The 13,254-nt window shown below is 43.1% G+C and overlaps 1 protein-coding gene and 1 long non-coding RNA gene across 2 annotated transcripts in view; one reads left to right on the top strand and one right to left on the bottom strand.

The window, feature by feature from the left end:
• Positions 1-674: 674 nt before the first annotated feature.
• On the bottom strand, positions 675-2,662 carry LOC122760621. Its single transcript, XR_006358451.1, has 2 exons — positions 2,587-2,662; positions 675-1,227 (listed from the first exon to the last, which is right to left on the bottom strand). It is a non-coding gene; the product is annotated as an uncharacterized LOC122760621 (long non-coding RNA).
• An 18-nt stretch (positions 2,663-2,680) lies between these two features.
• Positions 2,681-13,254, top strand: part of LOC122760597 (ephrin type-A receptor 6-like) — a 143,155-nt gene continuing 132,581 nt past the window's right edge. Inside the window, exons 1-2 of the mRNA XM_044015716.1 lie at positions 2,681-3,183; positions 10,373-10,437. Coding sequence (XP_043871651.1) covers positions 3,075-3,183; positions 10,373-10,437 — 174 coding nt within the window. The 5' untranslated portion in view covers positions 2,681-3,074. The remainder of the gene's footprint in view (positions 3,184-10,372; positions 10,438-13,254) is intronic.

Here is a 13,254-nt window from a genome sequence, read left to right as displayed (position 1 = left end):
GCACTGCAGTCTCTGAACTCTTTTTTTGTCCTAAAGAATTGAGTTAAAAGCGCTAATGACTACATTGATATGTAAATGAGAGTCTTAGTTTTGATATTTTGAGTATATAATTATGCTAATAATTATGCTAAAACGTATGTGCCATTACCAAAATGTGGACGATCACACTATTTGAATATCTATTCTGGGTCTTAAGCTTCAACACCTTTTTTTTTTTGCTTATTTTAACCATGAAAGGACCAGAGCAAATACTGTTTTACCACATTTTAAACACTGCGGTTGTACACAAACAACAGTTTTTGCATGTTGAATTTGAAATTTTAACAGCATGAAACGTCATTTTTTTTTGATGTGCAAAATGTGCACAAACAGGCCAAAAAATGGAAACGATCTACAGTTGTTCTTCCCACTCTCTCCTCTCTAGTGACAAAAACGCTGATTCTCCGTGCGATGGCTTTCAGAAGCCATTGGAATTTTACCGATAGCCCAAACCGTTGTGTAATTATGGTAAGGCAGAGTGCGCTTGTTCAAATGTGTCGTCAGCGATACGCTCGGTGTTAAAGCCTTGAATATTACCCAAGTCAAATGTCCTAGTGCTCACTCCCAACCCCAACACTGCAGTATATGCTTGAGCTAATCTTTCCATCGATAGACCACACATGCCGCCACCACCATGGGAGATATGCTGCTTTAATTTTTATGTCATTCTGTCATTTTTGGCCAGTTAATGGAAGCATACGCACCCGCGTACAACACACTAACAACAAAACTGGACAAATGTGGTGCATTGCAAGGACTGGTGTTTAATATACTTTGTGTTGCATTTTCCCTCTCAGCCTCCTCGTTTTTTTAAAAGAATCAGTTTGGATTCAGTCCCGAGTCCGTGGGCTAGCTCTGTGCGTGGCTGGCACTTCATTGTGAGCAGAACATTAGTGAACCCATTAGCGTTATAAAGTCTCATTGTCTCTGTCAGTTGTGCTGATGTGGTCTCGTTCCAGCTCTTTGCTTGTGATGAGTACAGATGGACGGAGCTTGTTCTCTTTGGACAGGCGGAATCATAGCTCACAGTTAGGCCCCCTATACTCTACAGTCACAGCTCATTGACCACTATTACAGCAAAGGAAACCAAATCATTGCAGGGGGGGGGGTGGCGGCAGTAGAGGACCTCTTCTCAACAGTTTGCCCTCTTCATCATCATCATTCATCCGTCATCACCAGTCTCAGTATCTGCGGGGATGAGAGATGATTAAAGTCATCTGCAGCTTGCTCTGTCGAGAGTTTTTGCATGAGTCGGAGCAGCAAAAACAATTGAAAATATACGGTGAATGAACGTTTCACACAAACATTTGTATGTGCTATGAAAATACAAAGTACTGAGAATATTAATTGTCTCCTTTAATGAGAAAACAGTAGGTACAAAGTTATGGCTATAGTCTGAACGATCTCCCCTTTCACGGAGAGGCACCGCAGCGTTCATCCCTCCTTTATAGCTGCACCACATCTGCAGCGTGGTGTTAAAGAACGTTTCTGCGGAATGTCTCAGGCTACAATAGACACAAACGGGCCACTGTGGACAATTACATTCTATGCCACAACCCCCGTGTCCTCCAGTGTGTTTGCACATTGTGCCGCTCAAAGTCAGGATAGTCTGTTGGCAGCTTCTCTGCATTGTTTGGTGATTGGCTGGAAACTAAGTGGCGGTGACGGATTGTGATGTTGATGTATTTACCTCCTCCGCGCTGACAGGAAGCTGTTCCTACGTTCTGACTGACTGGCTCTCGTCACAGCAGCCGACGTCGCTTTGTTTAACCCGGTCAGGCTGGGGAGGGTTTGCTTACTCACTCAATGAGACGTCCATGAAGATGAGAGGAAGACCTTCCCTAATCTTGGCTGACATTGGTGGCTTTGGCAGGCGCAGCGGCTAACTCATGCACTGCAGATGAAGCTCCACTTCCTCTGGGATAAAGTTTGCTGTACTAACACGGCGAACACATAGTGCCTCTTCCACACCAGTGCTGCTGTAATCACTGTTTTGATCTGTATGGAAATAACACACCTGTGCGACAACACTTTTCTCCTCCGAAGTAAGACGCAAGAAATAAGGCAAGTTGAGCAGTCTTCCCTGATCGGTGCATTTTCACAGGTGGCCTTTCTACAGTCAATGAGTCACTGAGCTGTTGGATTCGTCTCCACATTATATCATCACCGCCGTCTGTCTGTCAGTCTGCTGGCAATTTAAGAGAGAGATATCTTCATATTTAGCCATTAAAACAATTTTTGTTTGGTCACAACTGCTGCCAAACCATAGTGTTAGAAACCAAATCATATATCTCCCCCCCTTACTTATTTCAAAGATGTGCATGTATTCATTTATTTTTTATTTAATTTGCCACTGGCTTCATCACCTAAGAACAACAACCATGAAGTTGATGAGGTCAAAGACAGTAGATGGAGCTATTTTAGTGTTTTGTAAGGTGACTGTGGAAAATTTAGGAAACCCTGTACTTGAACCATTGAACCAGTAGATAACACACACACATACACAGTGTCACACACACACACACACACGCGCGCGCGCGCGCACACCTTTGTCTTGTCAGCTAACCCCCTCTAGTGCCGAGCATCCTGCACAGATGCGCACAGTCTCCCAGTGTAGCCGCCGCTCCAGCTGCGCCTCCGCTGTATCCCACTCATTTTCTCTCTCCGCGCCGCTCACAGCTCGCAGCGGACGTGTTTGGAGACCGACAGCTGGCAGTCCGCGGCGCGTCCTCGTGCCAACAGCGGTGATTCGTTTAACCTGTGCGCCACGGAGACGCGGGCACTTCAGTCTCTCTTTGAAACAATGTAATACAGGAATCTGTGAAGTTGTTAGGAGCCAAAAGTACCTCGATTTCACTTCATATATCTCCGCGACTTTATCCGTCACAACCCGTCTGTTCCGCTGTCGCCAGGTACAGGATGGATCTCTTGTTCCGCCGTCCAGCAGTTCTCTTTGACCGGGACCAAATGTAAAGGATCGGGACCAGTAAGGACCGCTTTTGCTTCGACCCTCTCGGCCAGACTGCGTCCCTCAGATGAAGCCGATGATGGACGTGGCAGGAGACATGAGTTGTGGGAAGAGATTCTTCCTTGTTTCACTCTTTCTCGGAATTGTCCTCACTCGCTTCAGCCAGTGCAACCAAGGTGAGGCGAAGAAACGCACGCACGCACATGAAATGAACGACCCACTCAGGATTAATCAGCCCTATTTCCTATGAAGTAACGTGGACACCGTGTGTGTTTACCGCTCTGCTCCTGCTCTAAATGTCTGGTAAATTGTTATAAATTAGACTCCGTGTTAGTGGAGTGGGGTCCGATGATAAACTGAGAGCAAATCACCGCAACGCGACTGACATCCACGCGTGTACAGTGTGATATCAAAAAAGCAGTATATATATATATATACAGTATGTCTATATATGTATATATATATATACGTATGAAGGGATTTGGATTGCAGACTATATTAATAACTGCTTATACTGTCGTTTAAAAATGAGATTTAATGGCTTTACTTTTTAGTCCTTACAATGTTAAGGCTTGTGTGCGTAATCTAGACTTAAAATTGAAGTTTTTCTCCAATATACTTTATTGGATTGCTTCAGCAAAATTTTCATAGGCAAGAGAACAAGAAAAAAACACATTTTAATGGAAATCAACTGTGAAAGTGACAAACCTGAGACTTCTTTAATTACACAGCTTTTCACACACACACAGAAGAGCAGCCGAATATTGAATCCAAATGTGGGTGACAGTTCTGTGAAAGTGTGAGCTCAGACACTTAACAGGGAGATGCACGTGTTTGTGCCCAGGGTGTTTTTGATATGTGCAAAGTTTAGACGCCAAAGACGAACACATCCACTGACTGAAGTGTTGGTAGAGTGTACACAGGGCGACACTTTACCTCATCCACCTTTCACATACCTCTCCGAGTGTATTCCTCATGCATGTACACACACACACACACACACACACACACAGCTTCAGCATCAGTGAACTTTAAAATAGTCGTATTGATTGTGTGGGGGACTGAGAAGGATCAGCTTCTCTCCCACATCTTGGTAATGTTTTATTGTTCTCTTAGTTCAATAAGAGTAATGCGACGCCGCGCTCTCCCCCGACAGCTGCTACACAACAGCCTCACTCTGTGTTTTTCTCTGCCACAGATTGAATGATTGAACCGAGGTCTGCTTTCCACTGTACTTGAGTCTCTCTCTCTCTGTCTTTGGCTTGGTCTGGGACCTCAGCAGCACAATTGCAGCCTTTGTCTAGAGTAGTGTAGACATGATAATGACACAGATATAAAGAAAAGGTGAGGTTAGGTTAGAGAATATTAAAAAAAATTAAAAAAAAACTTTCTTTGTTAACCTTTCCAGTAAAATCCAGCTGCATTGTGACTGTGACAAAGAGAACTGTTTAACGCATGCTCTTCTATTTTTCTGCTCAGCTACAGTTATATATACACTGTGTACTTCGGGGACATTTCGGTGTAGTTTGATGCTTCTGAGCGCCGACAAATAGAACTCCAAAGATTGGGGATTTCACACACAAAGAAGATGTCAGCTATTAGGGGAACAATGGAAAAAAACAATCACCTTTCGCTCCTGGTTTCTCTGTTTGCACTCTTTTTCTCCCATCAGTACATCTCCCATCATCTCTTTTTATTCACCGTTCCCCCGTTTCCCTCCCCTGTGATCATAATGTAGCATTCACAAATTCCATTTGCTAACCTTTGTCATTTTCCCGAGCAGACGATTGCTTAGACCCAGCAAACCGGGGACGTCTTTGTTCCGCACTTCTGACATCGCTCAGATTGTTCCCTCTCTGAGAGCCAAATCCATGCATGAAAAATCATTCCAAACTCCAAAATGGAATCAAATGACGGCGCCACACGTTTGACACATTTTTACATTGTATTCATTTATTCGGTGAAATGAGACGCTGCTGGGTCTTTGAAAGCACAACTGCTGGAGGATGCGCTGCCCTCAGTCCTTCATGATGAGGATTTTATAGTTAACGCTTTTTTTTTTTCTTCAGTCTTTTCTTCAGACTGAAAAAAACATTCACTATAAAATCATCATGAAAATCAGCTCGCCGCTGATTTTTGAGGACGGCTGATTAAATTGTGTGATCTAACTGGTGCCACCCACAGAGTGCTGATAACACGGCCACTGCTGCAGATGAAGGAGATATTAAGCAGCAGTGTGCTGTCAAAGAAAATCAATCAGCCGCCAAGTCCCAGCCAGTCACCATAAGAAAATTAACTCTGCACGTCTGACTCACGCGGCACTGTGGTGTGTGTGTGTACCGCTTATGTCTCGATATTCACAGCTTTTGCTTTTCGCTACGACTGTGTTTGTAAAATAGTTCCTTCACTTTACAGTCAAGATGCATTTTTTGAGAAACCGAGACGTCTCCAAACCGGAGCGGAGGCTCTGCCTCCTGAACTTTATGAAATACTGCTGAACAACATCCATTTAATAGTCGACTCTTCAGCCAAACAAACCCTCACAATTCATGTTTATGCCTCGAGGGGGAAACTGTTTAATTTTCGAAATGTCATTTATATGAATTAGCTTTGGTAAAAATCGCTGTGCTGGTGTTGCATTCAAACACGCCCCCCCCCCAGGGTTTTGTCAGTATGCTATGAGAGTAGATGTGCTGACATCTTTAACTTAGTTGAAGCCAGGTCATTACACATCAACCCACGCAGGTGTCTTTTTCATTTGTTTCGTCTAAATTACAATTTGGCTGATTTCTCATGTTTTAAAAAACCCCAAAAGGTATCAAGATGATCACTGCCGTGTTTACTCTGCTTGTAAAAGCCCTCCTGCATAGTAAATGCACTTAAAAACTAATGGCACACTCTGAAAACGGCCAGTGTTGTTGTGGGAGTGCTGCTAACTATCGGCAAGTTTTGCTAAATGGAGAAAAAGTATTTGTTTATTCACAGAATGTCGCCACTAAAAGTGGAATTGACCATAACCGCTACTATAAAGGATCATTTGGCCACGCGAGCGCTTCTTTGTGGACACTTAAAGCGCCCTGCGTGTGCTTTGCATTTCAGGCAGAATCTAAACACCTGTTGCGCTGTCATGTACCGAGGTGTCGTCGGGAAGGCAGCGTGTCCGCTAATTCACCCTTTATTGGCACAAATTCCTGTCACTAATCTCTAATTTAAAACACTTACAACCTATATCAAACTCTAATCTGGTGTTTATCGCGTCGTCAGCAGTTTGATCTTGTGTGGAGACGTGCTAAACACCCTGTCATGCTTGTCTGACTGCCTCTGCTATTGATAATATCACGGCGTATCCCAGAACCCGTCACTAAAACACTCATCAGTATCCATTTCCACAAGTCTCTGTTTTATTTTATTCTATTCTTTTTTGTGTGTGTGTGTGTGTGTGTGTGTGTGTTTGTACTTATACGAGTCTTGATTAGAGAGATAAAGTATTACGACATACTCAAGTGTCTCCAGACTGGTCCAGTTTTACAAGGAATGCAGATGATGGACTGTCGACCTGTCCGGCGCCTACTCGCCCGCCGCCTGGATTGGCTCCACCCCCCCCCCGTGACGCTCAGGGACTGCGTTAAGAGCCATGCTGTTATTTATAGACATTTTTAATTGTACATCGAAACACGTTATTCTGTGACTCCGGGGTCACGTGAAGACTCGTTACCTTCGGCAAACTTTTAAATGTCACAACCTGGGTTTAGAATACTCGCACTCTTTGTAAAAGCTTCGTCCTTTTACTCATCGAAGGAGAACCTAAACTCGTTGTTGGTTACGGGTTTATAGGTTTACATATTCACACCTGCTCCAAATTGAAATTTACATGAAAGTAACAGTGGATGTGACTGCCGCTGGGTCGGTTGTTAGCGCTGTAGTTATTTCGGGGTGTTTTTGTGGCCTATGAGGGCTGCAGGCCAGACAAGAAATGTCTTCTGGTGCTCCATATATTTATGAGTTGGCCAGCTCATGTTCTATTTATATCCAACCATGGAAGTCCCAGAGGAGCCTCAGCTCCAGGCAGGGTATGTGGGTGCCTTGCTGAAAGATGACTTAATGGAGGGATAGAGGGAGAAACAAAGAAAGGTAGAATGGATGGATATGTATCCTGTTCAGGCAGTTTTAATGTACATTGGTACACGCTGTACTTAAACCCAAACACACAGTACATACAAGGGAAAGTGCACACACGAAAAAGTATGCTTACACAGACATTTAGGTTCCTTTCTTGTGGCCTAAATTTGTTGATGTATTTTTAATGGACAAAATGAAAAGTTTGTTAAAAAACCCACCGTGCGATAAAATACTGCGTCACAAAAACAGCACATCTTTGCTCAAGTTTTGGCATCCTGTCCCCTGCTGAGGTGTCAGATCACACTACTAACAAGTGTAATCCCACTTCAAAACAAAACCGGAGGTGTTTCATTTCGAAGTTGTTCACACACATAAAGCACACCTGTCGCAGGAGGGTGGGTTCAGTCACCTCGTGACACATTTCATCTCCGTCGCACTGTTTTTCCACAACTCCTGTGAAGTTTGCAACAGAAAGGTTTTGATCCAATGTCGCAGTGTTTTCTGCTGGATGCCTCCGCACTGCAGTCCGTCACGACACCGCACGTCCACTGTTCTGTATTTATGGCAAAGTGAGGTGTGAGACTGCTCCCCGCAGCCAACTGTCAGCGACTGCGCAGTCCGTCGGGGCTGCGCAGCTGCTCAGCTGCTCAGCTGCTCACAGTAGCCTCAAGGTGTGTCCATTAACACCATTGGCTGTGCCAGCTCGTCCTTCAGCCTGGCACTGGCACAGATGTGGTGCGGACCCATCGCTGGGCAGGAAAGAACAAACACACGGAGAACTGGACTCGATCCAAATCCAGTCAACATAGAGGTGGCAGGATTGGAAGATGGAAAGGTCAGCTGTGAGTCATTCTTTGTGTGTGACGGCACGGTCAATCAAAAGACCAATCTGCTGTTTCAGATTGATGTAGCACAAAATGTGCTACGAGGTGCTTTATGTGTTTAATGTGCGAGGTTCCTTGTGAGCCGTTTACAGTGAAATCACAAAGTAGTGGCCATACCTTTGTCCTCTCACATATGCACTTAAGTTCCACTAAACTTAAGTGAGACAATGGCTGAAGAGGGATTTCTCTTTTGTATATATATTAAAGCTGCAGTGTGCAACTTTTGGTGATTTGCTGATGTCATTATTCTGCTTCTGTTTGGCCTTTTGGAAACACTGCTATACGGATAAATACTGTCTTAATCAGCACTGTATGAACTCCGAATGTAAAGGATGTTTTTTTTTTATATTTAAAAATGATGTCACAATCAACATGAACAGTCAGAACAGCATTTTTGTTACACCTCGCCTCACCATACGTTATCAGACGAGCGATATGCTCACTGTTTATATGACAATGATCAGCCGTGTGTTTATGAGCACAATAAACTCTTTATGTCTCCCCAGTGCATTAGTAGACGTGTGGCAGTTGCAGTTCAGTCCTCGGATATTCTTCTTCCGTGGGTCTATCCACGGGGTAGATTTCAGCGTCGACTGGCGTGAAAAGATTTGTTTTGCGCTGCTATTCTGTTAGAGGATCGCGTATTTGTTACGCAGCACCGTGCCCGCGCAGATAGACACTCAGGGCTCGTCTCGTGTAGCTATGTGCACTCGTCTGCTGAACAGTCAACCTGTATATTTTGCCGTGTGTTTGTCGACTGTGACAACACAGACGTTTCATTCCCTGTATAGTCTTCTGGCTCCATCCCAAACAGGTGTCACGTTGTGTCTCTGAAGTGTGTCGTGTGCCAGTTCTCCGGGAGACGAGGGGGGGGGAGCTGAGACACATTTACGCGCAGACGAAAAAGTTAAAAACTCTGTGAGCAGACATAGGTCTTCATCAGAGTGGTGCAAAAGAAGTATCAACGTACTGTACATTCACAGACGTAAACATATTCAGTCTCATTCGTTGATAGATATATATTTCATGTTGTAATAATGTACACCTCCTTAGGTGTACATTAACTTGCTGTTAGTGGAATTGTTGTCACTGATAGAGATGTGCGTTGGTATAATAAGCTCTCCGAAGACTACTTACAGGGCTCGGAGTGGACATTCTGGACTGACTGGTACTTAAAACTTGATCATCATTCAAGTAGAAAAAGAGTAGAATCACTGTCACTGTAATAAACACGTGTGATTCTCAGCCTGCCATAACTGCATGTAAATTACAACCTGACCCGACCCGGCCCATCAAGCAGGCAGCCAGATTTACTCTTCACCACATGTGAACAGCGATGATTCAAAACAAACAACATAAAATTGACAACCTGCAAGAAACGTGTTTTTGGGATCCATGTCAGTGGCTGTTCTGATTCTGCAATAATGATTAATAGCTTGAGATAGAACCGACTCGCTTCAGACAAGTCTCTGTCAGTGAGGACTCGCTCCGCCAAATGCCAGTTGTTTTCTTCTGATTCATGAAGATGTACAGTACACGTACTGTAGGTAAGACGCTGTCTCGTTGTTGTTCTTACACACGCACTCACACCGTGAATTTGACACAGTAAATGAATGGGCTCCGTGTATTTTTTATGGAAGCGACCGTGTCTGCTCCATATTCTCCCGTATTGGCACGAGTGCGAGGAAATTGATGTTTTTAATTTAGTGATGTTATTCTGGCAACACAGTGGAGGTAAATCCAGGAAGCCGTTCTGCTTCTTGTCACTATAAATCACTGGTCACAATTTCCTTCGGAATATATCGTCCTCCACTTCCAGGACTAAACGCCGTCAAAGGTTTTTTTATTTTTTTTCTATTTTCCCGGGTAAAAATGCATTTGCTTTTCACATGGGACAATTATACCAATTTTAATATACCAAATTAAAATAACTGCATATTAAACCCCAGGGAAAGGCAATAACAGAGATGTAATTTACAGTAATTAATAGTTGGCATAATGAAAGAGATGAATGCAGAATTATCCCTGATTGTATCTCAGGAACACTCGCAGACACGCACACACATTGTTGTGAGCGAAACTGTGGGTGGGAGCAAAGGACAGCAGGTGAGGGAATGGACTGTTGACAGCAATCTGACGACAATCCATCAGTCCCCAAATTGTGTCACAAGAGGCAAAAACGTTGCTCTCACTGTATGCCCTGCTACGCTCATACATATTCATCTGGGAAAGTCATTTCTGCTAATATAAAAATGTCTAAATGAACATGTTTGTGACTGATATTTCAATTTCTCGTGTGAAAGTGGAGGCTTTTGTGTGTTGACAGATTGCTAATGGCTGTGTTCCCCCTTTCTCGTTTCAGTTGTGCTGCTGGATACGACGTCTGTGCTTGGAGAGCTTGGATGGAAGACATATCCCATAAACGGGGTAAGAGGGGCAATTCCATTTCCGATTATATATCGTTTTTAGTCCTGTGTGGCAGCTGCAGGATCAATAAGATGGATTATATTAATGCTAATAGGTCAATAAGAGTTACAGTTGACAGTTGTTTGTCCACATGGGAAAAAAACAGAAAAGTGGAGCCTTGGTCTTTTAAGTTCACCCATTTTATAAATGTTATCCAAGTACTTATTCATCTGAATTTAATACTTAGAGCATCAACATTACATTTAGATTTGGTTATGAGTCTAACTGTAATACATTTTTATTGATTTTAATTGGCCCTGATGATCTTCATGTTCAGGATTTCATAGAAAAGATAAAATAAAAAAAAATAAAAAAAGCTCAGGTCGCAAAGACTTTATGTTCAAGCCTCCATTTTATCTCCAGCTCTTTATCAGTTACCAGAGAGACAATGGTTGCATGAGCTGTACCTTATGCTGTATTTTTGTCAGTCAGCATCCCAAAAGGGGTATTTTCATTTTGTTCTGGCAGTAAGTGCCTCCAGCTCCAGTATTCTGTCTCGCTGAAAAATCTGTAGCAGCGAGTGCCAAACCGAGGCATATTGGCATCATAAAATATAGATGTGCTGACAACAAACTGCAATGTCCTCACATCAAAACATTCATGTTTTGATCTTTGTCCTGTCAGAATACCTGGAGGTTTGATTTAAAATGTCCTCCTGTTGGATGCGGCACAAGCAAAGGCAGAATTCTTCTCATGTGAGTTGTGACGGTCAAGTTTACAAACCTCTCTCCAAGTCCACTGTGTAATAATTAGTGACCTCTGATGGTGAGGCAGCGAATTATGGAGGAGTCTCCCGCTCACCCATCGCTTTTCCAGGGGCGTCAGGGAACGACGGGGGCCTCAAAGAATAAATGTCGCTCTTCTTCATGTCTGCAGTAAGCTTCCACTTCAATATGTAAACACAAGCTCTGGCTTGGATGTGGCCGCCGTAAAAACACGTTGGCGGAAGATGATGTTAAACCCTCTTTTATGTAGAGCCTTTTTCAATATGTCAAGTGTTAAGTGCTTCATGTAATGAGGTGAATTTGTAGTTGTAGTATTATCACCTTATAAGCTGTGAGCTCTCATGGCAGTGTTTATTTATATTTACTTTCAGAGTCAGGGGTCTATGATGTCTGTCAGGGAGAAAAAAAAAAAGATTGTTCTTTTCAGTATCTAATTCAAAGTGACTAAGACAATAACACTCTGTACATTTATAGGTCTAGAAAGTGATGAAACGTGACATTGTTTTTAAATGTGACGTTTTTTGCACAATTAAGTATGTTTTTTTTTAAAATTTCATTGGAACAGTATAGTTCTCCACTGTTTATTTATATTCACTCATGTAGCTTATGCCTTTGGACATAAAGGGCAATCCCGCAATAAACCGCTCATAATGCAAAAAGTGAGTATTAAAAATATAAAAAATTGAAAAGATAAACATAGGATAAAGGCAAAGATAATTTGGTCTTGTGATATGAAATAATATATCAGAATGTTATGTTCAATTTGAGTAAGTGCTGACTGAAGTCTAATTTGGATTAGAAAAGGCAACCGCTGGTGTCTGTTAATAAGTGATCTGAGGTTGTGTTGAATTATTTAGCTGTGATAGTAAACTTTTGCAGTGTTTCAACTTTAAATGATCCTCAGCTGGAAGATCCCTGAGGTCCTCCCTCTCCCTATGTCTCTCTCTCTCTCTCTCTCTGTCTCTGCAAGGCCCTTTGTGGCCCATATCAGTATTATGGAGGTGATTACATCATGTAGGTCGTGGTGACAGCCGCCCACAGCGTTTAGGATGAGGAGAGAGGGTGGCTGCTGCCTCCGTGATTAAGCTGTCAGCCCTCTCCCTCCTCACTCATCCACTATCCTCCGATTTACCATTAATATTTAAGGCATTGAGGTGAGAGTGCCTGAGGGAAGGTGTGAAGATCTTGGGAGGTAAAATAGTTTAAACCCTCCTCACTACCAGGGAGCCAGCAAGAGGAAGTCAATCCCCACCATATTAGACACAGCCTGGTATCAGGCCAATACAGCAGCACGCCGTGTAGCTGCCTATCAGAGTTACACCGCTTCTAGTTGTGGATATAAACTGTTGTCTGTCAGTCCGGCACGATTCACACCCTAAAATGATGTCATGTGCGGTAACGACTTCATCATGACCTCCACGTGTTTGGGAGGAATCTAGCTGCTCGTGTAAAATCAAATATTGGAAAGGATTGAAATTGGGGGTGTTTATTTATGGATGGACTTTTTATTGCAAAGCAAGTAAACGACTCTTGTAACACGAGGAAGGTGAGTGGCTGGGGAGGAGGAGGAGGAGAAGAAGGTTAACCACAGGAACACTCTGTGGTCTGCCAGCATTACATCACTGACTGTGGCAGGACACCAGATACCCATGGGAGGTCACACTGAAACTAAACGTACGAAGGCTACATGATGTGTTTCAGTGTACAGAATAGGCTGAGGTGACGTTTTTTACCTACAGATGTCTCACTATATTCCCCCTTTCGACACACACAGAGTCTGATCTCCATGAATTACCATGGCTACTACTAGCTTAACCCTAACCTCATCGTCTTCACCATAACATGTATTACACATACATACAGTAAGTATGACTTAATGACTGCAGGGTCAGAGTCCTTAAAAGAAGCTGTATACATGCAGTGTTGTACAAATACTTTGTTACTTGTATCTGTACTTTTACTATTACACCATACATTTAATACATTTCCTTATTAAAATGTGTACTTTTACTCCGATACATTTCCCTTAACCATCTTCGTTACTCGTTACGAC

This window comes from Solea senegalensis, linkage group LG2 (genome assembly GCF_019176455.1).
Source record: "Solea senegalensis isolate Sse05_10M linkage group LG2, IFAPA_SoseM_1, whole genome shotgun sequence".
Taxonomy (NCBI): Eukaryota; Metazoa; Chordata; class Actinopteri; order Pleuronectiformes; family Soleidae; genus Solea; species Solea senegalensis.
This window is presented reverse-complemented; position numbering and strand designations above follow the sequence as displayed.